At 49.6% G+C, this 27,948-nt stretch overlaps 1 protein-coding gene across 2 annotated transcripts in view; it reads right to left on the reverse strand.

The window, feature by feature from the left end:
- The window catches only part of IGDCC4 (immunoglobulin superfamily DCC subclass member 4), a 107,654-nt gene that overhangs the window by 21,517 nt on the left and 58,189 nt on the right, over positions 1–27,948 (reverse strand). Inside the window, exons 5-12 of one of the 2 annotated variants that reach the window (XM_068143498.1) lie at positions 14,101–14,235; positions 11,374–11,529; positions 10,451–10,861; positions 9,159–9,323; positions 7,934–8,071; positions 6,353–6,526; positions 5,562–5,795; positions 577–684 (exon numbers count right to left, since the gene is read on the reverse strand). In XM_068143498.1, the coding sequence (XP_067999599.1) occupies positions 577–684; positions 5,562–5,795; positions 6,353–6,526; positions 7,934–8,071; positions 9,159–9,323; positions 10,451–10,861; positions 11,374–11,529; positions 14,101–14,235 (1,521 nt within the window). The remainder of the gene's footprint in view (positions 1–576; positions 685–5,561; positions 5,796–6,352; positions 6,527–7,933; positions 8,072–9,158; positions 9,324–10,450; positions 10,862–11,373; positions 11,530–14,100; positions 14,236–27,948) is intronic. The other variant, XM_068143499.1, reaches the window with a different exon arrangement.

Here is a 27,948-nt window from a genome sequence, read left to right on the forward strand (position 1 = left end):
AGCTCAGCCCTTCTGGGCATGCAGCAATTGATGCTCTTCCTCTTGTGTGGGAAAGACCACAACAAGGAACCATGCATCAAGGTGGTGGTGGAACACAGGAGGTCAGCTTCAAGACTACTCAACTGACAGGCCCACATTAGGTTAAGGAGAAGCCCAAACTCTTCACCATCCCAGAACAGAGAGCTGAGAATGGAGCCCAGGTCTTCAGAGCTTTTATTCTTTATTACACTGCAGAAAGCCTGGCATGCTGCTAACTCATGTTCTTGAATCTTTGTAACACAAGAGATGAACTCCAGCTTATTTGGCATTCCCTGAGCCAGTGACAGGGCCAGAGAGGACACTGAAGCTCATCCACAACCCTAATGAGAAGTGCAATTTCCCCTCCTTTCTCTCCTTTCCAAGAAAATACCTCCAATGCCATTTGTGATGACCATCAAAGGCAGTTTCCTTATATTGAGACCATCCCCATCTTATTGTCCTTCTCCAGGTTCATCCTCTGTAGCTTTCCCTCCCAGCTTTTCCCTCTGAAGCCACATGCCAAGAAGAGGCAGACAAGAAAGGAAGGGCATTCCTCACCTACTGCTGTTGCAGGTGCCTTTTCTGTTTTGCCCTTCCAAACTGCTGCATAACCATCTTCATGCTTATTGAATGCCACCAGCTTCACCTCATAGAGCTTCCCAGGAGCTGGAAAAATCAATCAGGGTTTGTCTGAGGTTATTTTTGTTACCAAACCTCCCCAGTTAGCCATGTTTTCTTTGACCTCACCAGCTTTTCACACCATCCAAGAAAGCAGATTGAACACAGTGGTATTTGCTAAAAATACAGCAGGGAGGACCCCCCCTTCCCTCTCCATATGCAAACATGGTCACAACCAGTGGACATCACAGCTTCCCTCTAGCTCTCCCCTCACTTGTTACAGAAATTATCAGTAGCCCCAACCACCAAGGGTTAACCTATGCCATGATCCATGGCACATAATCTCACAATCTCCTGATTGTTCTCCTTTGCAAATTACTGAAGCAACCTGTGCACAGTGACTCCACTCTCTCCCTCGTGGAAGCAGCAGCACTGCGTTGTCTGCTCCTGGGGAGTGAGGACATCCTCTGCTCTTCAAACGCACCTCCCATTTCTGAAGTCCTTTCTGATTTATTCACTGCTGTGAGGGTCTTCGTTCCAGCAAGTCCTCACATGCCCTGTGAAGTCACTGGCAGCTTTTGCTGTATGGTGACTATTTTGTCTTCAGATTTGCAATTAGAAAAGCAACAGCACACACAAAATCCACACCAAAACCTGGGGGTCCCCATTACACTCTTCCCATCAGCCAGCCGCGTACTCTTGTGGGGAACCTCACATGTGGACCTCAAGTGAGCTGCAGGATGGGGTGCTCTGTCTGCAAGCAGTGCTACCCTGATCCAAAATTCACTTCCCTTCCCTCCAGCCTTTCATCAGCTGAAATCCTCCTCTGCTGTGTTAACTAGCATCTGAGGGGCTTTCTAATGGAGATGTTTAATCAAGGAAACCACTTGGGAGACACAAAGTTCTCCAGTAAGACACTCGACAGCTTTTCCCTTCAGCAGCCAGCCCATTCAGAAGCTCAGCGAGAGCAGCCCAGGCTGCCTTTGGTTGCCTTGGCTGCAGCGCATTGATGAGGTTCGCTCATCTGGGACGTGCCTGTTCATTCCCTGCCCTGACAGATCACCGCTCTCTTTGCCAGACAACGTAAGCAGAATAAAACCTTTCTTACTGATGCCAATTTTATTATTACTGCGCTGATTACGCTCCCAGAGGCTAATGGTACCAATTACCAAAGGCTTTCTCTGCTCCACAACACATGTTCGCGCTCAGAATAGAGAAACAGCTCAGCCACATTTTTCTTCCCGAAAGAATCGCAAAAGCAAACAGAGTTTTGTCTGCCTCCAAGGCAGCCTGATCTGCATTTCTACACTCTCCAGCCGTAGGAAAACATTTCAAACCCACACAAGGGGGATGAGACCAAAGGGCACTCAAATTCCAAACGTCTGGGCCCACGGGCTGGGTGGAACAAAGAACCCCACAACCTGTCTGTGGCCAGCACACACGCTCCTGCCTGAGCATTGCGGCTGGGCTCCGCTGTGACGCGAGCTCGTCACAGCTGATGTGATCCAAAGCCATGAGGAACAGCTCACAGATGCGACGCAGCTGTGCACAGCTCCTGGTGGAGAATGAAGTGAAGGAAAGGACAAGTCCTCCATCTCCATCCCTGGGTAGGATCAATACAACAGCCACTTAGACGTGAAGCCAGGGGAGCTTTACTGCAAGATCAAGCGATTCAGGTTCTGAAAATGGGGGCATTTTGGGCTTCTCAGTTAGAGGCTTGGCTTCAATTTCTCTACACAGGCCCAGATGTTCAAGCTCTTGGAACATGCAGATATAAAGCTCTATCAAGCTGTCAAGAAGCTAGTAGGCAGCATGAAAACAGATGTATTTCACTGCATTCCATCATACATTAAATGTAAGCAGAATAATGTAGTCCAGGTCATTTCAAATCACAAATCTGGATGACTGCATAATATATCCAATATGCTAAATATGTTGCTTCACTCCATTCTTCCAAGGTGTTCCTGCTGGCCAGAGGCCATATGCCATACCTTTCTGGAAGTGAAGAAATACCCTGATCTCCAGGGAGTCACTTCCAGAGGAACAGAGGCTTTCTTCAGGGGACTGTGGAAGGCAGGACATGTTTTTCATGTAGATTATGGCCCTGACAGTTGCACACCATTGCAGAGCTTAACTGGTAGAACACAGATGGAAATCAGCAAGGATTTCTCAGGGAGAAGCTCTTCCAGTGACTCAGGGCAGATTCCTTTTGATTTTGTGGGCTCATGAAATTGCTTCATTTCTTAAGTGCCCACCTGTCTCTCAGGATTTCAGCACATACCTCTCTTGACAAGATACAAGGTGCGTTGTTACTGATACCTCTCCAAGGAGACATGATTTGCTCCAGAGGTTAACATGAGCATGGGAGAAAAGTCTTCTCTTATTTCAGGCAACTCAGATGGAGAGAGCTGAGTCATTACCAAAGGAAAAAATCAAGAAGCCAGATGTTGGGGATAAGGCAAAAGATGAAGTCTACAGCATAGTGGACAAGGGGTAGACAAAGCTGGCACCATTTCAGGAGCAGGACCAGCTGGAGAAGACGAGAATCCTGCACTGGAGCAGCACAAAGAACTTTACTGCAGCCCAAAACACAGCCTAATGTTACAGGAGACTAGGGAAGGGAAACATGGGCAGGGCTCTTTGATGTGTAGTATGGGAGCAAAGAGTAACTGTGCTCAAGAAGCTCTGTTCAAAGAGCTTTCTGCACACCACCTCAGTCTAAGCCATGTCCTGAAAGGAACTGGTCTCTCCAGAAAGTTCTTCCTCTCTTGCCCTGCTGTGCTGCAAAAACACCAAGGAAAATCTGGAACTGAATACAGAGTCATGAAGGAATAAGTGGTGGGGCAGGAATTTTGTGTGAGGCCATGCTCCAATCCAAGACATGGAGCAGAGCATGGGCTTCAGTGACACTGCAGAGATACGGAGCCACAGGGAGAAGTTGGACCTTATTTGCACTGACGTGGTGCGCAACCACATCTGAGCTACAGCCTCTTATTCCCAGTGCCTAACCCTGGTATTCCCTGACACTATTTCAAACCCTGGAACAGGCTTTCTAGCCTGTCAGTGCTTAAGAGGCATATGGATAATGCCCTTAAGAATGTGTTTTAACTTTTGATCTGCCCTGAAGTAATCAGGCAGTTAGACTAGATGATCACTATAGAACACAGAATAGAGTATTTTAGTTGGAAGGGATAACAAAGAATGTTCCATTCCATTCTTACTTCTTCAGTTCTTGACCCAATGTGTAGCTGCAGTCATGACCCCTCTTCCAACAGCCACCTTGCATGGGCCTGGGTGAATCTCTCAGCACCATTCACCACATGCAGCCCCTTTACACTGACATCAGGAAATATTCCCAAGAGACAGCATTGGGTATTTTGATTATTTTTTACAGAGGGATCTTAGAAGAGGTTTATTCCACTCCATGCATCCCAGGCAGACATCCATGAGCTGGGAAATACCCCCCAGATGACTCCCTGTCAGCCAACAGATCATGTTAGGGCTACCAACTCTTCCAGGCTACCCACTCTGCCTGCAAGACCACTCATGCAGGGTAATTCCCTGCCATAAAACTAAACCCTTCTAAATCCCAACCACTCCTCCTTCTTGTTCCATGTCCAGCCCCCTGCCTTTCTCAGCAGAGCCAGATTCCCACCCCTTCCTCTACAGTACACGTGCAAGAGCACGTCATTCAACAGTGCAAGGGGGGAAAAGGGAACAGCCATGTCTGGGGGAAACCCGAAACTCTCTTCCTGACACACTGATAGCTGATATGCAACCACCAAATCATAAGGAAATCATTAGGGCTTGACAGATGCCCAACTTTAAGGAAGTAATTACAGGAGAACAAGCAGCCTTCTCAGCATCATCATGCCAGAGCATTTGGAACCAATTCAGCCCACTCCTGAATCCCTCTGCTAACTGACTTGCCAGTGGTTAGAGCAGTCTGTGATGATGTTCACATGTGGTTTCCTCTAGACTTATAGAACTAAATTCTTCAGTGAAACTCATGACTGTTAACACCCTCTCTGTGGCAGGATGGTTGCAGCATAGCTGGAAAACCTGCTTAGTAATGACACAAACTGTCTGTGCAGGTGTTACAGACTGACCTGTTCACCATGCATATTATGTATATTAGATGTGTAAGATGAGCCAGCACAAGAAACCCTCATCCTTCACTCTCTGGGATGGGAAAGAGAGGTGAAGCATGAAGTGGAGGATGGAAGAACTCTTAGAATCCTGTTTCAAGGATGCATCTGCCACAACTCTCTCCTCTCTCTCCACCCTGCATCAATGGGCAAATCAACGGTTTAATATGATCAGATGTTAAAAGCCTAACTCCTTACAGGAAACACCATCTGCAGTTAGCCAGGCAGGCAGATTTGACTGCTTGCAGACTTGTTCTCCAGCCATGGACACTCACTCTTCTATCCCTTTTCCCTTGGAAGGTGAAGAACACTGATCCCAAATTAGCAGACTGTGAACCAGCCCTTTTCTCTGCTCTTTAATACAGAGAGATTTCCCAACACCAGCAATTGCAGAGCTTCTTAGAAACAGAGAGGGAAGGAGAGATCATTGTCCTGCATGGAGAGTTTCATCTAGGCACTACAGTGACATAATAAAAACCACTAATTGATTCAGATCCACTTATTAGCATACACTAAGTGTGTTAGTAGCTCTTGGTTAAAAATACAATCCCTGCTCCACCGGCATCACAAATGTCTGTGGTTTAAACTCTGCTTAGAACAAACCCCAAGAGCCCTGCTCCAGACATGATTCTGAATGCTCTTAGAAAAGCTCACATGGTTCTGGACTTATACATCTGTGGCCAAGCAGGTAACTGAAGCCTCCTGGAAGCACCCTAAAGTGCAAGAAGCAGACCCTAGGTTTCCACACCAGCTGCTAAGAAGATGTAACCAGCTAACCTAGTCGAGTCAGCTCGTACTGCTTCACTTTCTTCTTTAATTTTATGGGTCCTACATCCCAGCTCTCATCTTCAGCACCATCCAGAGGGCTTTCGTCACTGGACTCCTCTGGGTCCACTTCTCTGTAGTAGAGCTTGTAGCCAGATATCTGGGCATGGTTGGCTGGGGGCTGCCATGTTATCAGGAGAGACTCCATCTTCGCTCGCACCTTTAATTCTGTTGGGGCAAACGGGACTGGAAGAAGAACAAGATGAGAGAAAAATGTTCAGCCACTTGTCTCCATTCCCTGCTCCACTAAATCCTCTCTGCCCCTGGCAGTGAGGGAAAGGTGTGAGGATGTCCTGTGAGTGGGATGGCTCCACTGTTTGACAGGGCAGAGTGGTGCAGTTACACTCTACTGCTGACTTTAGTAGCTGGGGAAAAACGGCATCACAAAGTCAGCAGGAGAGTTTCTCAGTGTATTCTGAGATAGCACTATCTTTAACCACTGCTGGAATCTGGCTTGGCTCAGCTATTTTTGACAGACTTGTCTATCCACTCTCAAATGCCATAAAGTTGGGGTTTGAGGATTTTATTTCTTCATTTTGGAAGAATTTTCACAGCTGCAGATGGAAGGAGGAAAGATCCACCCGCAGGCAAGCAGCAAAGACATTCAGGGGCTGCTCAACAGGAAGGTAAAGGTGGGTCTAACCAAACTCAAGGGATATAATTCCTTAATGAGAATCATGCCTCAAGTTCCCCAGTGCCCTGCACACCTAGCCCCTAATCCCAGGCACCACCCAGCCTCCTACCATGCGTCTGGTTGTCTCTGTCAGGGGTGCGATGCTGGGTCCACTCCGAAGGAGCCCCATAGCCCACGCTGGTGCTGGCGGCGATGCGGACTTTGTAGACTTTGTTGGGGTGGAGCGAGTAGAGTGTGATTTGTGTCTCATTTCCACCCACCTCGATGGAGGAAACCTGATCTGCTGGAAACAAGGTGATACCATTGACAACACGTTTTTTCCAGTCAAAGGCAAACACAGCTGGGCAACCACAGCTGAGCAACCACAAAGCCCAGCTATGCCTACACTGGTCTAGAGGGTCTGGGCTGGCTTGTCTTTGCCCTGTGCAGTCCAATGCCACCAGCAGAAATTAGAACTAAAGACTGGGCAGAGCTGACATCCTGAGTGACAGCCCCCTTCACCACATTCCAAAGTGCAGGTTGTCTTCAGCACCACTGAGCCTGCCTGGAGGGGAGCTGTCAGAAGCCTTGCTCCTGCTGATGTGATGGCAGAACGTGAGCACAGCCAATAGCAGCTGATGGTACGTTCCAATGCTTCTTGTTGTATTTAAATCCTCACCTTCATTTGAACCAGAACTGCCCAGCAGCCCTGCTTTCTGCAAAATTCACACCCTTACTCATGCCAGACTGAGGATTTATCATTCACTCTTCAGCCCACCCAAGTTCATAAGGAAGGTAACAAGAAATCTGAACTGAGAACTGCCTGGGATTTTCACTGTAACAACTATAAGGTCTTGCTGAAGATTCAAATTGCCTGTTTGGTGAATGCAGAGGTCTTGCTTCTCAGCTTCACCTGGTGCAAACTCAGCTGGGAGAGCTGTCCCTTTCCAAGGTTTTACAACACCACAGCGCCGTGTGCAGGCTCAGGGCAAAAAACCAAGAGCCAAGAGTCCCAGCACAGACTGCTAATCCAGATCAAACACATGGGGACGTGTCCAGCACTTCATCACACTCCCCATCCTTCCCTCAGTAAGAGTCATGACCCTGGAAAGTGAGAAGCTGCAGAGCTTTGACAGTTTTAAGAGCAAATACCCAGAAGCATTTGCAAAGCAAGCACATATGGAACTGGAACAGCCCCATCCAGCATAGGTAAATGTTACCAGCCCTGCTGAGGGCTTCTTAGTGTGTCTGAAAACATCAATAAAACTGGATAAAACTCAACAACAGAGCAATGCATCCTGGCCAGGATACTTCCTTCCACAAGGATCACTTTAATCAGACTCCATTTTAAAGGAATCCAAAGCATTTACCTTTCTTCCCCAAACAGCATAAAGCTCTTCCCCCAAAACATGCAGTGCAGATGGCACCAAAGGGTGGCTCCTGTAGACACTGATGGGGCAGCACAAACACACAGGTGTCAGGCCATTCCCCTGGGGACACAAGCTGCTCCACAATCACAGAAGTAGCACAGCACCCCAGCACTGCTGTGACCACCACCAGCAGAGCAAGGCTAAGAGGGGGCTGTTTTTCTCCCTTGGGTAAAAAAGGGTCCCTCTATTTCAGCCTTGCACTTCCTCCCCTCAACAGGACATGCTGTTAACCCTGCTGGAGCATAAGACACAATCTCCCTCAAAACGGTGTTTCCCTTCACCTTCCTTGAGGGTGCAGTAGTCAATCTTGTACTTGGTTATCTTGCCATTGCTCAGCTCTGGAGGAGGAGGCAGCCATGTCACACGGATGTCACCAGGAGTCATGCTCGACAGCGACAGCTGAGGGGCAGCACTAGGAACTGGGTAGAAACAACAACTAGACGTCAGCAAAGACAAGGCAAGACCTCAACACATATCCGTCAGCTCTCTAAGTTGGCTGGAGGCTACTACCAGTCTTGCCTCTGACACAGCCACTGGTGACAGGTTGGCTCTCCTGGAGGGTAACCAATACCCCACAGCTCTTCAACAGCTCAGAGCATCGGTGAGACGTCTGGGGAGAGGAGATGGTGGGCTGCTCAGCTTCAACAGGCCTGCTGGCCACACCACACTGCTCCCTCAGAGCTCCCTGCCCACTGCAAACTGTACAGGTTAGGATAGACCAGCTGACTGGCCTATGCTGTCCTGTGGAACACAGAGGAAACGGCTCACAGTTCCAGACTTCAGCCTGGGAATGCCCATTCCCTTGAGAACCACAGCTCTGTGCTGCAGGAAGGTCTCATGCTTTCAGCTCAGCTTTTCAGGATTCAGACACATCCACGTGGGACCATGCAGTTCACTGTGTCAGGAGCATTAGAAGTACATAATGCACCCTGCAGCAGGGGCTTGCACGAGGTCTGCCAAAAGCATCGCTTCTTGCCTCTGTCCTGCAGCCTGCTGAAAGCTGTACATGTCCTCCCCTGTGGGGCAGCTGTCCTCCTGGCACTCTGCCTCTACTGCTCTCAAAATGCTGTGTGATAAATGGTAAAATCAACACAAACTACTGGTTCTTGAGGGACTCAACCTCAAGGCTGCTCCGACCCCTACAAATTGCAAGGGATGTTTGTCTTCTGAATCTGGCTCAGAGTCAGGTTTAGAGTCATATCACATTAGCTAAGTGAAAACCCAGAGGAGCTGACTGTAGTTACCACAGGATTCTCATGGGCCCTAGTGTCAGCAAGGTCTTTTTCATGCTCCTCATTACTGGAGCTGATGATCATCAGAGCAGAGCACTTCGGTTTTGGCTGGTTTGCTGATTGGATTTCTTTTTATAGGGCTTCTGACAAGAAGCTGTAGGGGCAGCAAGCAGGTTTCAGTTTCTAGGAGCTGCTACTATTCTCCAGAGCACATGGAGTGCTCACCACAGAACAGGCCAAGAACATTCTTTGGTACCCATCTAATTCAACGCACCGTCCTCCAGGGTCTGAACAACGATGGAAGAGGACGTCCGGCTGGCTCCGAGCTGGGAATATGCGACCACATAGAAGACATAGTTGGTATTGGGCTCCAGGTCCTTGACTTGCAGCTCAGTGGTGTCATTATTGACAGCAAACTGGTATTCCACATTATCTGTTCCTAGAGCCAAGGAAACACTGGTCAGCAGGTCAGTGAACTGCCAAGACACTCCTTGAAAAATATCACTCGACTCCCAAGGTCCCTGGTGTAAATCCACCTTAAAAATCACCAAGCCTTCACTAATTTCCCCAGTACCCGCACAAACCCCATCCCTTAGGTGAATTCTTTGGGCAGAAAACTCAATGTCTCAATATGAACATCTCCATTTTGACTCAAGCTCCTTAATCCATGCTATGGCAGCTGAAATTACCAGCTTAATTTTCAGAGGAGCTCTGGCAGCGGTTCAGCAAGAGTATTGGCTTGCCGGCTGTTTGGGAAGAGAGATCCCAAGAGACTCAAGTGCCTCACTTCAGATTCTGGGTGTGAACAATTTAGTGACTACTTGAATACAGCGTAGCTGTCTAATATCAACATTAGTCATCACACATTTGCATATAAAATTAATGTGTTGGAGGAAAAAGTAAATAAATGAAATCAATTTCCCAAAGTGCCTGGTCCCACTAGAATCCAGAGAACTCAGCTACGTGAGCATGAGGCTCTGAAGTCAGTGAGGAGAGGCTGAGGAAGCTGGGATTGTTTAGCCTGGAGAAGAGAAGACTCAGGGGAGACCTCATTGCCCTCTACAACTACCTGAAAGGTGGTTGTAGCCAGGAAGGGGTTGGTGGCTTCTCCCAGGCAACCAGCACCAGAACAAGGGGACACAGTCTCAAGCTGCACCAGGGGAGGTTTAGACTCGAGGTGAGGAGAAAGTTCTTCACCGAGCGAGTCGTTCGTCATTGGAATGTGCTGCCCAGGGAGGTGGTGGAGTCACCATCCCTGGAGGTGTTCAAGAGGAGACTGGACATGGCACTTGGTGCCATGGTCTAGTCATGGGTCTGTGTTTATAGGTTGGACTCTATGATCCTCGAGGTCTCTTCCAACCTTAGTTATACTGTGATACTGTGTATGTTGGCTAATCCACAGGCACTGTCATGGGCTGGCTCTGACTCCCAAGAGAAAATTCCTTTATCTGCAAAGAAAAAGGGTGAAGCTAACTGGAATTCCTCACACATGTCACTGGCTGGGAAAGAAGGTCAACCTGTGTCTTGTACCCGCAGCAGAGCTGTGCTGCACAGGCAGACACCTACCCACAGCCCGCTGGTAGTGTAACGAGAAGCCGATGATCTGCTCGCTGTTGTACTCTGGTCGCTCCCAGGACACAAGGACGGTGGTGCTGGAGAGGGACACAGCTGACACCTTCTTGGGAGCGCTGGGCAAACCCTCCCTCACGATCACCGAGAGCTTGGCGGTGGCACAAGCCATGCCCAGGCTGTTCTCGGCCACGCACTGGTAGTAGCCAGCATCCTCCAAGCCGATCTGGTTAATGACAAGGCTCCCGCTGCTCTGCACCTTCACCCTGCCGTTGGAGAGGATGGCTTCACCGTTCTTCAGCCAGTGGATGGCCGGCGCTGGCTCACCCTCCGCCTTGCAGACAAACCGAGCTGTGCTAGCTCGGGTGCGGGAGATGGTTTCAGGAGCTTGGGAGATGCTGGGGGTAGCTGGGAGGAGAAAGGACAAATTAATGCAGGAAGGAGGAGGAAAAGATTGCCGAGCAAATCCCTTCTCCTCCCCACTCAGCGCTATGTTTTATTCAGTAGCAGCTTTGCTTACAAGATAGGATTTGCCAGGCAGACTCTAGAGGCTTAATTTAGACTCTGTCCAAAAGGAAAAATAAATTCTGTATCAATCATGGGCTGCGTTCCCTGATCCTAGGCTGCTCTCCCTGCTGGCTTCCACGATACTGGAAGTTAATTGGTGATACAGATTTCCATGGGGGAACCCTGGAGAACAAGAATAAGGCATAAAACAGCTCAGTAAATACACGGAACTAAACCCCAAATTAAAGAAGTGACTCTCCCACAGAGACCTATCCCAATCCAGGGCCTTCTGGCTCTAACCTGCCTCCTTTCTTAGCCAGTACAGGCCACAACTGCAACTTCTTGGGGAGCTCCTGGCTGTTGGTCCAGGTAGTTTACAGCTACCTGGAGCATTAATCCTGCTCTCTACTCACCAAGGACCCGGAGCTCAGCTGCAGCCGTAACAAACTGCCGGGTCTGGGGTTTGTTAGCACGGCAGACGTAGACCCCTGAGTGATGGGGCTGGCTGGAAGGAATGAGCAGGTTTGTGCGGCCCAGCACAATCACATCTGTGGAAACAGGCTTTCCATCTGCAGGAAGAAATGTGCACAAAGGTGGGAGGGAGCCTCAAGTTGCCCTTTATGAGGGCTTGGAAACCACACGTCTGGCCAGAGCCGGGATCAGAGCTGGGGAATGAAAAGACCCCCAAATCCCAAACCCCACCCAGAGGAGGACTTCTGCTGGAACACTCCTCAGTACTTGACTGAGCATCAGCAAGACCCAGCCAACATTGGCCCAAGGTTTAGTTTAGCCTAATAACTGAGGGAGTTCTGGTTTGGATCAAGACTCTGATGCCTTGGGTGTGCCTGCAAACCGACCCCCCAGGAACAGCACATTCAAGGGAGACCTATGCTAACAGATGTTTTAGAAAAGCTGCTGGATCTGCTTGGTGACCTCCATGCACAAACACACACCTCCTCCCCTCACACTTCAGTGCAAGCATCAGCAAGAGCACCAAATCTCTAACTGCTCAGGGGTTATTCCTTCCTCTGGGTCCTGGATGTGAATCCAAACTTCCTGGGCCCCCATTTCATTCTTTGCCCCACCTTGGCTCCTGAGCTGCAAGAGAGCAGGAGGACACTTGGTTCTTCCTGGGACTCTGCTGCTTGGGTCAGAGACCTGGCCTGTGAGATGCCCTCTCCCCATTCTCCTGGCTAGATGCTCAGTGCTGCTGAGTAGGGAAGGAGGAACAGGTGGCTCCTGCTCCCTGGCTAGAAGCTGAACTGTTCTTCAACAACTTCCAAGAGCCCTAAGGTTCCTCAACATCTTATGGACAAGGCAGCAGGCTGGTGCTGGGCACTGCTCCCATGTGAGAAACACGGGCACCAAGGTGTTGGTACCTTTGAATGACTGTGGAGGCACAAAGTCAAGAGCTGGGGACTGAGTATGGGCAAGCACAATCTGGCTGAGGACAGACCTGAATGGGAGGTCAGGAGCCCAGGGCCAGCTCTGGCACTGTTAGCAGATGGAGAGAGCCAGCCAATTTGGGCAGTACTGGTGCACCACCACACCTTGCTCCTCTCCATCTGCAGGAACAGCAAAAACTCAGCACCGGCCTTCCTTCACCTCTCAGATTCCACTGAGCCTGGATCCTGAGACAGCAGCAAGCTCTGCACCTCCACTGTGAGCAGCTGCACCTACTTAGCACCATCAGCAGGGGATGCAGCTGAGATCAGTTCCTCTGCCCGTTCCAGCCATTTTAGGGGTCTTTCAAAGGCCTCACAGTTCAGTGGTTGCCCACTCAGAGGAGGAGAAAATCTGGGCAGCCCATCTGCACTCAAGTGGTTTGAAAACCTGACTCCAGATGGTAGCAATTAGCTGACACCACCAAGGCTGGCAAGAGCCAAACTGGCAACCTGGAGGTACAATCCTCGGTGCTACCTACATGACTAATGGCCCAGTAACCCAGGCTGCTCCTTAATGAAGCCTTGGACAGAAACGGGCTGTAAAACACAGAGCTGCTACCACTCTTCATCCATCTTTCCTAATTGAAGAGGCCACACCAGGAAGCAGAGGGGGACCAAGCAAGTCCTTTAAAATTAAGCACAGAAGGAACTGCTTCACCAGCCATTCTCCACTTCCTCTTCCTCTTCTACCACCCAAAATCTTCTATCAAGTCTGCTCTGGGCATCAGGAGCTCTCAGTAAAGCAGTGATCTAGGATGGGAAAGCTGAGTTTTGGTACTTGTGAAGTGCACATGATGAAGCAGAAACATTTCTGCCAGAGTATTTCATCCTTGCTCATTTGATTTACAAAGTTGTGTCCTCTGAGATTTTTTTGCTCCTTTTTTGTGGGTAAGAGGAAATATTTATACACACTGAAACTGCTGCCTGTGGACAAGTCTGGGCTGCAGACCAACCACAATAAATGGTTACAGGGGAGAGGAGTTGTAAATTGTGACCTGGATTTATGAAAATGACTGAGAGCCTTTTCTGGAATCCCTTCCTGATCTGAGAACATCTTCAGTGAGGGCCTCTGAAACACATCTGATGGGTATGACACTTGGTAAAGTGACACTGACATCCTACTTGTGACTTAGGCTCCTAGCCCTGAGTAATGTTTGTCAGTCTGGCTCGTTCATACAGCTCTGATGAGGCCTAAGCACCTTCTCGATCCTCCCATTACCAATCTGACTGCAGTAACATTGAGTAAAAGTTCCCAGCCAGGCACCCAGCCACTCCAAAGACCAACAGCTCTTACTGTGCTGCAAGAGAATCCAAGTGATTTCTCCAGTGCAATGGCAGATTCCACAGAATCCCCACTAACCTCTGAGACCCTGGAAGAGTGGAACAGACCTGACCCCACCTCATGACATTCACTATTCAAGCTCACACTATGAGGATGACTGATTTAGATCAAAAGGCATCCAGGCACAGAACTTCAGGTACTTCACAGGTCAAACCACTATGAAGGGAATGGCATGCTTTGTGCCCTTCTAGACTGAATTAGTGACTCCAGTTTAACGAGGACACCCCACGCTGGCACCGTCAGGTACCAATCTAACAAGCACCCCTCCTGTCCCACTGATACTGGTTTTTAAAAGCAAAGTATCTGCAGGTTCCTCCTGCCAATGAAAGCTGAAGTGTGTCCCCCAGGCTCACCCTGCCGTATCCAGGAGACAAAGGGGGTGGGGTCAGCAGCTGCCATGCACTCCATCACCACGCTCTCCCCAGCCACCACCGTGGTGTTCTCCGGAGCTGCGATGATGGTGACATCTCCTCCTGATGGCTGGGAACCTGGGGTCAAAAATAAAAAGCAAAGTCAATCCTTTCAAACTGCAAAGAAAAGTAGAATGTAGAGCCCAGACACCTCAGCCAAGCTTCCCCAGGCAGTCCTACGTGCAGTAAAGGCTCATGGAATCACAGAATTGCTTTGGCTGGAGAAGACCTTTAAGATGATGAAGTCCAACCATTATCTAACTTGACCAAGTCTGGCACTGAACCATGTCCCTCAGTACCACATCCCTGCCTCTTTTAAACACCTTCAGGAATGGGGATTCAACCACCTCCCTGGGGAACCTCTTCCAGTGTTTGAGAGCCCTTTCAGTAAAGAAGTTCCATCCTGGTCTCCAAGCTGGTACAGAATGGGTTTGATAGATGGACCATTCAGTGGGTAAAGAACTGGCTTGATGGCTGCACCCAAAGAGTGGCTGTCAATGGGTCCATGTCCAAGTGGTGGCCAGTGACAAGAGGAGTCCCCCTCAGGGATCAGTACTGGGACCAGTCTTGTTCAACATCTTTGTTGGTGATATGGACAGTGCACCCTCAGCACGTTTGCTGATGACACCAAGCTGTGTGGTGCAGCAGATGTGCTGGAGGGAAGGGATCCATCCAAAGGGACCCTGACAAGCTGGAGAGGTGGCCCCAAGCCAACCTCATGAGGTTCAACAAGACCAAATGCAAGGTCCTGCATCTGGGTGGGGGCAATTCCAGGCACCTTTATAGGCTGGGCAGTGACTGGCTTGAGAGCAGCCCTGAAGAAAAGGACTTGGGAGGGCTGGTGGATGAGAAGCTCAACAGGAGCTACCAGTATGCACTTGCAGCCCAGAAAGCCAGCTGTATCCTCGGTTGCATCAAGAGAAGAGTGGCCAGCAGCTTTTTACACTTCAGTATTTTTGCTAGAGAAATGAACAAAGGGTTGCCCTGCAGATTTACTCTAATCACCCTGGCCTCAGTAAAAATGAGTATCAGGAAATTCAGATGGAAAACAAATAGGTTTAATCCAGCACCTTCCTCAGCTGCTGAATGGATGCTTGTTAAATAGGTGGAATTAGAATAGAATAGAATAGAATAGAATAGACCAGACCAGACCAGACCAGACCAGAAAAGACCTTTGAGATGAAGTCCAACCCATCACCCAACACATCTAATTGCTGCCCTCAAATGGAGCAGCAGCCACACAACACACCCCTTGCCAAGGCACTGTAACAGCTCGGAAGGAATCTAATAACTTGGTTAAGGACATTCTAACATCCAGGTGTGGAACTGTAAACTGGAAGCAAGAGAGGTCAAGCCTCTGTGTCCAGCCCTTCACCTGATGGCACAAAGACTCCATCAGTCATTCCACAGGCAGGGGACAGTGCTGCTCAGCTCAGGCGTGCACAGAGGAGCAGCCATCACAAACATCAAGCAGTGTTTGTGGGAGATCTATAGGCTGCACCACACGATGTCTTGAGAATGGGATGGGGACTTTTTGTGTGAAATCAACCTTCTGCCTGTGTCTGCCCACTGCTGAGCAGAGGTTAAGGGAAGGTTAAGGAAATGCCTTTGCAGCAGCCAAATTTCTGTTGTCAGATGAAAACAACTGGAGCACTCTTGAGCAGACCAGACTGTCCATGACCCTTGACAGCAGCAACCCTGCTCTTCCAGATCTCACAAATGTGTCTAACTCTGAGGGACACTTCTGTTGTTGTCTTCATGAAGGGAAAAATAACTACAGAGGAGTCATGTAGTGCAAGTAATTCTTAGGCCTGCTCCAGGTGCTCCCATGCTCTAGCAGAGCAAGTTCTTGGCAGCAGGTCTCAAACAAATAAAAGCAGGAGCCTTTTTGCACAGTTAAACTCACTGCCTCAGCATGCTGCAGAGTTCTAAACCATGAGGTTCAGACAAGCTCTTGAAGGACACACTTACCAGGACTGTTAAATACACAGGTCTCACTGCTGCTCCCAGCCCAAGAAGTTTCCACAGCCCTGACTGCCACATTCTGAGGAGATGTCCAAGGAAATCACTGTGTCCTCCCTGCCCATTCTTTTTAACATGCTTTCCTCGAGCATCTGCTGTGGGCACTTCTGGAGATGGCACTGCAGCAACTGGACCTCTGACCTGACTCACACTAGTCACTGATGTGGCATCCAAAGAACACCAATTCAACACTCATTTAATGGCCATGCTGGTGTTAGGCTGACAGTTGGACTTGAGGATCTTGGAGGCCTTTTCCAACTGAAATAATTCTATGATTCTATAGTTGACTTTCTTGTGGATATACAGCAGAGAAGCTTTGGTCTCAGCACAGTGGCCTGCCTGCATGGCAGGAGGCTACACCCAATACACTGTGTTCAGCCCATCTCCAGGCTCATTGCCATTTACTCTAGCACAGAACTTTTTGTCACAGAGAGCTGGTTCAACCCTCAACGTTCTTGCAGTCCGCACATGTGAAAGGGATTTCCATCTACAGCATTATGTGAGCATAGTTTAAAGGAGCTAGTAAAATCCCCACGGCACTGAAGGAAAGTGGGAGAGAGCAGGAGCCAGTGCTTGTCCAGCAGATGGAAGCAGAGACCAAGGAGCACCCGTGGTCCCCTACCTGAGGCAACGGCTGGACCATGCTAAACTGAAGCCCCAGCCCCGGGCAAACCATCAGTAAGAGCTGCCAAGGGGCACCACAGCAAAGCCAAGCCAGACACCCTCCTCCAGTGGAACCAGCACACTACACAGAGAGCCTGCTGTGCACAGACACATGTCATCTTCAGTGCTTACAGCACAGGGTGAGCTGGCCAAGGCTCTGCTACATTCACACACATTGGCTGTTCAAGTCCTTCATGCCTACAGACACTTTCAGCCATCCAGACACAGCAGAACAACATGGGGGACAGAACAGGGACAAGAAGAAACTACATCAGACTACGGAATCAGGGCCTCGTTGACAAAGGGATCAAAATCCTGCCTGCTCTTAACTGTGGTGCCAAGACTGGGCTTGAGTGCTACACAAAAAGGGCTTACAGCAAAACCAGGCAGGACAGCTTCCACAACAGGCACATTAGCTGAAGGATCAGAGAAATGCAAGGCTCTCTGGAGCAGCAGCTTCCTCTGAACTCCAGCCCCAATCCAACAAAAATCCATGAGTCCTGCAAAGCAGCTGAGCACAGGGACTCCAGAGAAACCAGGCTGGATGGGTGAGGCTGTTCAGCACACTGCTGAAGTGAGGCTTCTACCCTTTCTCTACCCCATACAGCAGACAGGGATGAGGCAATGCTAGAGAAAGAACAAGAAGCAGCAGCTTTCCAGCTATGATTTGAAAGGAAACACCAGGAGAAAGCACCAGAAGCAAAGAAAAATACTTTTACAGCAGGCATTACAGGGAAGGCCACAGTGCTAGGAAGACACTGGAGAACCCAACAAGCTGTGATGAGGTTGGTTTTAAGAGTGAGCTGGGGAAAGAAATGCAAAGGGCCCATGTGTGCAGCTGCTCTCTGCTAAGGGGCTGGCAGTGTGGCACGATGTGGCCACACAGCTCCACCAACCACAGGCTCAGGCCCCTCTCAGCCTGCACAAAGCTCAGCAAACATCATCTGCCCACCCTGGAGACCTATTAGCCACTGTGGGGCCACAAGAGCTTTTGATGAAAACAAACAGGGCAGCCACCTATATCCCAGGTCCTGGGAGCAGGAGTATAAAGGGACAGACTACCAAGGCTACCACAGGACTGAGATTCTTTACCCAACATCACCAGCTGCCCAAATACCTGCTGGGCAGGATGTGGCTGAAACATGTCTGTGCACAAAAATCTGTCCTTTTCTGTACTGCTGGGGAAAAAATAGATCTAAAGTAAAAAAAATATCACCAGCCAGATGGCAATATATTCCCTGCCAGATTTCCAAACAGCTTTCTCTACCAAGCTTAGGGCACAGGAGGAGAAAGCTCCTCAAACCTGATTTAAACACTCATCTGGTGCATTCAGGTGCATAGCTCCAGGTGCCAGCTGGTGAAGGCACCTCACAGGTTATAGAAACTTCATGAGAAGGCACTTGTCCTATATCACTTGGTTCCTATACCAAGGCCTTGTAGAGCTGCCAGTCACTAGGACAGGGATTTTGCAAGCTCTGAAACAGCCCCAGGAGCCACCAACTCCAGGTTCAGCAGCACAGCTGTGAAGGCAGAGTCTGTAGCTTCACCTTTCCTTGGGGGTTCACATGCCTTCTGGCTAGGGAAGGACCAACAAAAAGCATCATTCTCCTCACCCTGAGCAGTCCCACAGAAGCACCATGTGCTGCCCTTCCCTCTGGGGGTGCCTGTCCTGTACCTTGGGTACCCTGGAAGTGAAAGAGCAAGGAGCTTGCTGATGGGCAGGTAAGCAGACAGCAGAAGCCACACCTGGTGACCCAAAAAGGCTGGTGACCAGCTACTCATCAGCTCTATAGTGCAGAAGGCAGAAAGAGAGCTGGTATCAGGGCTTCCTGGCAGTCAAAGTCTCTCTGCCAGCCAGGAACATAACAGCCACGATGACCTGTAGCTCAAACAACCATTTTAGCTTCCTTCTGCCTTGGCCAAAGTCTGGATTCAGCCTTGAAAGACTATTGGGAAAACACATTAGCCCAGCCCCCAGGTCTGTCTCTGATTGTTATTGAAATCATGTTACAAAACCAAACAGTTCTGCTTGCTTTCCCAGTGCATTCCTGGGTGTGTGCATGGATGAATGCCCCATGCAGGGCTTGCACACACAAACCGCTTCTCTCCAGCTTTGTATTTCACCATGGGTCTCTCGGAGCAGGTCTACAAGCCAAGCCCCTCTTTAAACTGAGCCCCTTGGAGTACATTTCTCACTTGCTACCTCAAAGGGCTGGTTGGACAGGATGGATCACAGGTTAACTGCTACAAACTGGGTTTCAAATGGTTTGAGAAGTTCCCAAGAACCGTAGCAAGTGACGCAGGAAAACCTCCACGCAGGAGATTCCAACAAACAAAGAGTAAAACCAACATTAGGGGTTTTTTGTCTCCATTGCTATTAAGATAATTTCAGGTCAAGAGGGAATATTAGAACCAAAGGAAAAAAGAGCTGCAGTTTCCAAGACATCTTTCAGTGCCTGAACAAAACAGGTCACCAAACACACCTGCGCCACACTGTCTGTTCTGTGCTACCCAACGCTATCACAGTGCTGTTTAACACCTGGGCTTTGAGATTTCTTTCCCCCTCCAGCTTTGTTTTTTCTCTCCATACAGCAAAGCTGCTCTAGGCAAAAGCTTTGCCCAGCCCAAGGCACAAACCCACAGACCGATATCAGAACTCACTGTTACTGATGGCCTTTGTGGCCTTTTTTGCCCATCTGAATCAGACGAATTGATGTTACCCTCTCTGTACCAAGAAAAATCCCAAACGCCCTGTAGGGTGCCAAATGTGGCTGTGGGAGGGCTTGGAGTAGTGCACTGGGACTGAGAGAAATCCTCTGGGCCTGAAAGAGTAAGAGAGGAAGCCTCCTTTCCTGCACAGTTTGTCACATGTGCGTGTGTTTGCACAGGGAGACAGCCACGGTGCCATCACAGAGCAGGGGACAAGACTTCCTGATAACCTGCAGAAATGTTTCAAAACATTCCCCTTGCTTTTATTGGTCATGAATAACTCACTGCAGCAGATTTTCAGTTTATGTGTTTTTCCACTTTCCTATCACAAGACAGGAAAGCCAGGCCAAATCTGTGTGCTCCGCTTCCTTGTACTGCTGCTCTCACAGGCACCTCTCAGCATCTGGAGCTGGGTTCCAGGGCAAGGCGGCTGGGCAGGCACAGAGAAAACAACAAATCACTAAGGGCAAGTATAGTATGAACCTCAAAAGAGGTGGAGAGGGGAGCACAGGGAGCCTTGTGCCAGCAGGTGAATGTGCCAGGCAGATCTAAGCACACAGGCTGCCTCACCTCTGAAAACCCAACCTGTATCGTTTCAAAGTGGAAGGGAACTGTGAGCAGGGATGTGAAGGGAGGCACCATGGGGAGCTGCTGGAGACAAAGCTCCAACTATTTATTTGAAGTTACAGCTTGAGTTATACCATACATGAGTGATTTCAAACTCCACGAGTTTACAACTTGGGGCTGCCTCTAACACATCCATAATTCATCAGCCACCTCCTCCCGCCTCCCTGCTCTTGTTAGTGCCAAGTATCAGCGCAGAATTCAGGCGGTGCAACAGGAGGAAAACAGTTTTTGTTCAGCCAATTTGCCAGGGTTGTTTGCAGTGACAAGAGGATGACTCCTCGGATGGGAACTAACACCTCTCTCCTGCCTCCATAAACACCCTGCCTGGGTGAAAGCGCTGGGAGGTTAAACATGACCTGCATGGTGACATGCTCAGCTCTCAGCTGTCAGCAGTTCAAGATCTGGAGATATCCAACGATCAAGCAACAATCTTCTGTTCTGCGAACTTTCTCACCCTCTCCAGAGGAGGAGCATGAAACCTTATTCATCCCTGTGAGCCTCCTCTGGGAATAGATTCTAGCACTGAGCAGCTGTTCATTAGAGAAAGTCAATGCTGTCACTGCTGTTATTCTGCAGACAATAAAGGAGCAAATTACCCATTGCAAAGCACACACCTTCAGAAAGGCAGGCAGTGTGTTTGCAGAGCGTATCCTGCTCCCGCTCCCCGGCTCTCTCCCTTTTCTCAGGCAACTCGCAGACCGCCTGGACTGCTCAAGGGGAAAGCTGACAGAAATCACAGAGGAGAAAAAACATCCTCCACACCTGCCCTCCTCCTTACTTCACACTGTCCTGGAAATTTATCTGCAACTTATTTCTACGTCTGGGCTAGACCCAAGACAGCAGACAGCTAGGAGGTCATTCCGCCCCTGTGCTCAGCACTGGTTAGGCCACACCTTGAGTCCTGTGTCCAGTTCTGGGCCCCTCAGTTTAGGAAAGATGTTGAGTTGCTGGAACGTGTCCAGAGAAGGGCAACAAAGCTGGGCAGGGATTTGGAGCACAGCCCTATGAGGAGAGGCTGAGGGAGCTGGGGTTGCTTAGCCTGAAGAAGAGGAGGCTCAGGGGAAACTATTGCTGTCTACAACTACCTGAAGGGAGGTTGTAGCCAGGTGGGGGTTGGTCTCTTCTCCCAGGCAAGCAGCACCAGAACAAGAGGACACAGTCTCAAGCTGCACCAGGGGAGGTTCAGGCTGAATGTTAGGAAGAAATTCTTCAAAGAAAGAATGATTGGCCATTGGAATGTGCTGCCCGGGGAGGGGGTGGGGGTGTGGGGGTGTGGAGTCAGCATCACTGGAGGTGTTTAGGAAGAGACTGGATGGGGTGCTTGGTGCCATGGTTTAGTTGATTAGATAGTGTTAGATGATAGGTTGGACTTGATGATCTCAAAGGTCTCTTCCAACCTGGTTAATTCTGTTCTATTCTATCTCTGGGCAGGACACTTAGACAATGATGGAAATGTTTTGGTTGGAGAAGACCTTTAAGATCAAGTCCAACCATTCTCTAACTCTGCACCTAGCCTGGTGCTAAACCATGTCACTCAGCACCGTGACTTTCATACACCTCCAGGGATGGGGATTCAGCTTTCTCCTGGGGAGCCCGTTCCAGTGTTTGAGAACCCTTCCAGTGAAGAAGCTTCTTGCCTGACTACAACTTCTTTGGCATATCTGCTTTGGGGGCAACATAAACAACATTGGATCTCAAACCTGAGCATGCTTAGCAACAAGTATTTTTAACAGTTCTTGTCTGAACACAGTGACACACAGCTCTGCAAACAGGAAAGCAGCCAAGAAGCACAGAATAGAATCAGAGAAGCACTTTGGTTGGAGAGACCTCTGAGTTCCCTGAGTCCAACCATTAACCCAGCACTGCCAAGTCCACCACTAAACCATGTCCCTCAGCACCACATCTACACAGCTTTTAAAGCCCTCTGGGGAGGGAGACTCCACCACTGCCCTGGGCAGCCTTTACCAGGCCCTGACAACCCTTTTGGGGAAGAAATGATTCCTCAAGTCCAAATCAAACCTTCCCCTGTGCAACTTGAGGCTGTTTCTTCTGGTCCTATCACTTATTATGATCCCCACCTGGCTCCAACTTCCTTTCAGGGAGTGGTAGAGTGAGAGGGTCTCCCTTCAGCCTCCTTTTCTCCAGGCTAAACAATCCTAGTTGCCCCAGCTTCATGAGATTTGTGCTCTAGACCCTTCACCAGCTTCACTGCTGAACTGGCATCAGTGTTTTTTCTTTCAGAAGTGGCTAGAGATGCTGAGTGCTTCCCTTCCAACACCTACAAAGTATCACAAACCTAACACTGCCTCCTCTTCTCTCCAAATGCAGCTCTCACAACCACATATGCTTTCCAAAACTTACCATTCGCTTTTTGGGGCTTTTTCTCACCTTTGCTACCCTGAGCCCCATGGCAGTCTGGATCCAAGTTCTGTTTTCCTCCACCACAGGAGTTGGGGAGGGATGCCTTTTTGCTTCAAGACTATGGACTCCCTTCACCACACATTTGGTGCTTCTCTGATGATTCTCAGCCTTGAAAACTCCTCCTCTGCAGAGCATCAGACTTTGGTTCCCAAGCCTTGCAGGATCTTTTAGGTCACACAGTGCTCTGGGCATCAGCAGAAACTCCAGCACTGACAGTGCTTGGGTACTGCGACTGCACAAGTTGGCACAGTCTGTGCCAGCACCAGTGCCCATAGCCTCCATCATCACAAACGCTCCTTCCTTTCCCTTTTGGGCAGCTGCAGCATGACTGGGTCAGCAAATCAGGCACCTTGCAAGATAGGCTGAAAGGAAACCCAGCCTCTACTGCACAGGTGACACTGCCTGGTGAAATGGGCTTTCTCTGCCCATGAGCTCAGTAAACCAGTATTTTTGCATTGCCTTTTTGCCTCACACCCTCCAAACACTCTGCCTCTGGCAACATAAACAGTTGACTGGAAAGCTGAACAGGGAAGAATATCTCCACGTTTTGGAATGGGGACAGAGTTTCTCTTCCCGTTTACTAAGTCAGTGCTGTAGCAAAGCAGCTACACATCATCTGTCACCTCTAAAGCAGCATACACAAAAACATGCATGAAAGATTAACATACACAGGTTCAATCACCTCCTTAAAAAAGGAGGGAGATCGATGAGATTGGATGAGAAGTGTTCATTTACTACCTGAACATGCTCCTCAGACCAGCACCTGCCACAGCTTCTGGGGTCTCTCTACAAAGTGTGTCAAATGCTGAGTATGGCAGGAGCAGTTGCTCTAGGATCTGTTTTTCACTTGGCTTGAAAAATATCTTGTTCAACATCTTTCCCAGCTCTGTGTCCTGTGTCTGGGAGCTTAGGGAGCACAGGAATCCCAGCCCGGACAGGCAGTCCTCTTTCATTGCCCTCAACTTCTCCATACAGCTGATAGCTTCCAGCCCAGACATGATACCCCTTAATGTACCAGCCTGGCCACGAGTCCACCCCCTGAACTAGACATAACCAGAAGCCCAGAAAAAGGCTGAGCAGCAGGCAAGAATCCAGGAACTGCCCTAGATTTTTAAAGGGCTCTTGCTGTGCTCCCAAACCCTTGATCCTTCAGGATATGGAGTTTTAAAAGTCCAGGGTACATTTAGCTGTGCTGCAAAGCAGTCTGAATGTGCTTTCCCCACTGTAAAGCTGTCAACATTGGCTCTCTGTTTGCGTACGCGCATTTGGAGCTGCTCCGCATCCCGCCAAGAGGGCCGGGAGCCAGCCAGCCTGCAGGAGGAGTTCCCGCTCGAGTCCCCAGCAGCGCCGGGAAGCGCCCACACGGGCAGGGCTGCGAGCGGCAGCCCGGCGACACCAACGGGAGGTGCCGCCGGCAGCCGCGGTCACGCAGCCCTGCAGCCCCGCTGCACAAACTGCTGCTTTTCTGCCACAGGCTCAGGCAACCGAAGTGTAAGAGACCTCAGACCATGCACAGGAATCCTCAGAAGCCTGAAGATATGCCACAGAGTTTCCTGGAGGAAGAAGCAGCAGACTACAAGCTGGAACGTGGCAGAGGCAATAGGAAACCCGAGGACCGTGGGTCCAGAAGGAGTGGTTTGGAGCAGCATTGACAATGCCACCATTTTAGAAAACAACTATTCATTAATAAGCTTTTAACCATTCCTGGCACATATTCACAGGTCTTGGTGCAAACAAACTCCTTAAAAGAAGGTCCCTCACTGTACAGGAGGAGTTGAGCCTCTAGATCAGAGAAAAGACTAACAAAGAGGTGGAAAAAGGAGCAGAGGTACCTCAGTCTCTCTGAAGTAGTTTGGGGAATGGCAGAGCAATCTCCCTGCTGTAATCCTTAGACCCAGACAGCTTATGTTACTCAGGTTGAGCCCTTACAGCACTGTAAGCCCCAGATGCTCCTCAGCAGCTGCCAGAAACACAGACAAGGGCTGAAAGAGGATGCTTTGCAAAGTTATCACCACAGAAGAAGCCCCCACACTTCACCAGACAAGTCCTGTGGCTCACAACTCCGATGCTGCTGCAACACATCATTCTCAGCAGCACAAAGGCACAGCCAGACCTTGCTCTTGATGGGACGCGTGCTGCTCCAGTCCAGTCCCTCAACCAGCCTGGCTGCTGTGGGCAGCAATCCTTCACATAGCTCCAGCACAGTGCCTCAGCCCTGACCAGCTATTGCAGCTCACCAGCATGGCCAGGCTCTGGTCTAGTCATTCAGGAGAGTCTTCCCTGCCACTACCTCACTGTGCTGCTGTGGGCACATCTTCTAGCACCTCTGTGACTCCATCTACTTGGAGTTCATAACACAGCTAGTTTACATAAGAGAAGGTGCAAAAGTAGCAGCCAGAAAGTATCAGAAGACCCTTAACAGTATCAGAAGTTTAAACATCTATACACCACATACCCCCTCCTCCAAATCAGTAAACACCAAATGACCCTGGTGACCTAAGCTTGTCAGCCTCTGGGATTCAGTGGGAACATTCCCCTGCTCCTGTAACCATCATAACACCAGCAATCCTTGCCATTTTCCTAGGCCAGCACAACACCATCCAGGACATGCAGGAGAAATCTCCAAGAAAAAAGCTGTAAGGCAGGTAAAGATACTCTGTTACCTCTCACACAGGAATCAGAGACGTGAACAAAAGACCCTTCTGACTCACAGGTCACAAGTCCAAAACTCCTCTTTACCCAGTCACCTCACTTATCTCAGTTACTGAAGCCATTTCACTCCAGGAACTTCTTCCTTATGCTCAGAGGCTGATGTTTTCCAGGGGCTGACACCTATTTCATCAGAGCTATTTGCAATTCAGATTTATTTGCAGCGCCAGATCTATCTGCAATCCACACACACCCAGTGACAGGAGAGAGGGAACGGGCTGGGGGCCCTGGGCTGTGCAGACGGACACAACCTGCTCTCCTTGTGCTTGTGCTCTGCCCCATTCTGTCTGCCAGCAATGGATGTTCCCATTACTGTCATGCACAGCTCTGAAAGGAGAAACATTATGGGAAGCCACCTCGTAGTGCGGTCTCCCTCATGCCAGGTACACAGAATGCTTCCTATAAGCTATGCTTCGAACACACAACATGCTGGGAGCCTACAGTAACACAGTCTGGCAGCAAATGAAGACTGCCAACTTGGAAGGAAGAACTAAAAGCAGATGGATGCAACTGCATTAACTCAGGACAATGCAAATCTGTTTTTTCTAGGGAAAGTCTGGAAGGAAAGCTGGCTTTCTGTGGGGAAAGATCATTAGTGATACCCACAGACTCTGTCAAACCCCTTCATCTGGACACTTGCTGAGAGCCTTGAGCTGTCCATGGCTGTGCCTGAAGACACAGCGTTTGGTAATACCACCTGCCCCTCCTTATCCTACCCTTCCTCTCTTTTCCTGCTTCTCACTCTCATCCACAATCTATGTGGCATTGCTCCTCAGCTGCAGTGCAATGGGAACCTCTCAGTTACTGAAGGCAAACTCAAACTGTGTCCTGAGCAATCCCTGGCACCCAAGATACCCAGATGAGGACTCAGAGCAGCACAGCTCAGCTCCTGGATCAGCCTTCCCTGCGAGCTGGGTTGAGTCACTCCATTCTTGTTCTTTAGCACTACCAGGCCTGTAGACACTGGTAGAGGCCTTTGAGACAGGGACAAGCCTGCTCCATATGTCTGTCACCTATCTAAAGCCATGAGACCGTGAGTTTGCTCTATGCCTCTGGACAATTGCAACATCTCCACTCCAGCTGTTCAGATGCTGTAAGTGCCATGGGGCACCGCTAGCCCTCGACCTCGGAGAGCTACTGAGGCACTGTGCTAAGACAGATGATTAATAATTAACAAGTGCCATCAGGAACTCAACCACATCAACCTTCCTGTCCCACAGCCTGCTGCAAGCTGCTGACCTAATTACAGTCTCTATTCTTAGCTCCTGTCCAGCCTCACCACACAGGCACAGCCTGTTCAACATCCTCCAGGAGGGGCCAGGTGTGATCCCTGCAGTGCAGAAGTGCTGATGCACCATAGGGTTATACTACCACTGGAAGGTCCTCAGAGAAGAGCTGAATGAAGCCTGATGCTTAAAACCTGCTTCAGTTAGAGACTTACCAAACATCACTTATTTTTAGGAAGCCTCAAAAGTGCAGCAGATCTGGATTAATAACAGCTGTGTGTTGAGAACATTGGAGGATCACAAACACCCCTGAGTCCAGCCATTCCTGGTCTTCAGCAGTCAGAGGCAGAGCTGCCTGTAACACGTGAGGCTGGCCCTATCTGACAGCTCCAAACACCACAAACAGCCAGCCCTGCATGTAGAAAAGACCAGTTTCCCCTCAGGACCTGGAAACAGCTTACCTGTTCCCAGCTGTACATCCCTTGTTCTGCTCTATTATCCCTGACACCTCTGTTGCCACTCACTTCAGTGCCAACCCTGGGCTTAGCTGTTCTGCTTAATGGGAGGTGAGGGCTCTGAATTTTGCATCAAACCCTCTGTCACTGCAGGCTGCTAGAGCTGTCAGGAGTGTGGCATATCATAGCCCCACCAAACTTCACAGACAGCTGAGCTGCAACTCCCCCTTCGGCTCCCGGGAGCAGGCTGCTGACACCGGAGCTGGAGAAGCTCTCCCTCGGCGCTGCGAGCGCTGTGATGCCTGCTGGCCTGTTCGAACTCCAGCCAAGCAGAGAGCTGTGTGTTTGGGTGGGTGCCTGACGTGTGTCTGCACCAGCCCTTCACAAGTTTCACCCAAAATCTGTGGTCTCAATCCTGTTCCATGCGTGCTTGAAATCCCTAGCACTGCTAGGCTCAGTGAGAGGGAGATGGAGTGAAAGTCTGCAGCTCATATTAGGCAGAAGGTCACTCCTAGCTTTAAAGCTCTGTTTATTAAGCTAGATGTGCTGTGCATCTCCTCCTTATTCCTGCCATCTCTGAATTCACATTTACCCTGGCTCGTTTAGCATCCTCTGCCACAGAGGAGGATCAAGAGCATTTTTCACAAGCCAGCAGATGCATTATGCAAACAGCTTCAGACACCTGCCACCCAGGAAACCAGGGCTTCAAAACACGCACAAACAGAGTCCTCACGGCTGAGCTGTTGGGATGTCAGGTGGAGAGCAGTTTCCTGCTTAACTGTTAGTAGAGAGAGCAGAGGGCAAAGAGAAACAGGATGCTAAAAGAGAGGGAAAGGCAACACAGGTCTGTGCCCAGCAGAAGAGGCAAAAGTGACAGGGACTCAGCAGTTGCAGGCTGGACCTGGGATGCCTCCTTTTCCAGAGGTGAAGAATCACTTGCTTGTTCAATCAACAACTCA

The sequence above is a fragment of the Melanerpes formicivorus genome, unplaced genomic scaffold (genome assembly GCF_026170545.1).
Source record: "Melanerpes formicivorus ecotype bairdi unplaced genomic scaffold, bMelFor1.0.p_v2 SCAF_10, whole genome shotgun sequence".
Taxonomy (NCBI): Eukaryota; Metazoa; Chordata; class Aves; order Piciformes; family Picidae; genus Melanerpes; species Melanerpes formicivorus.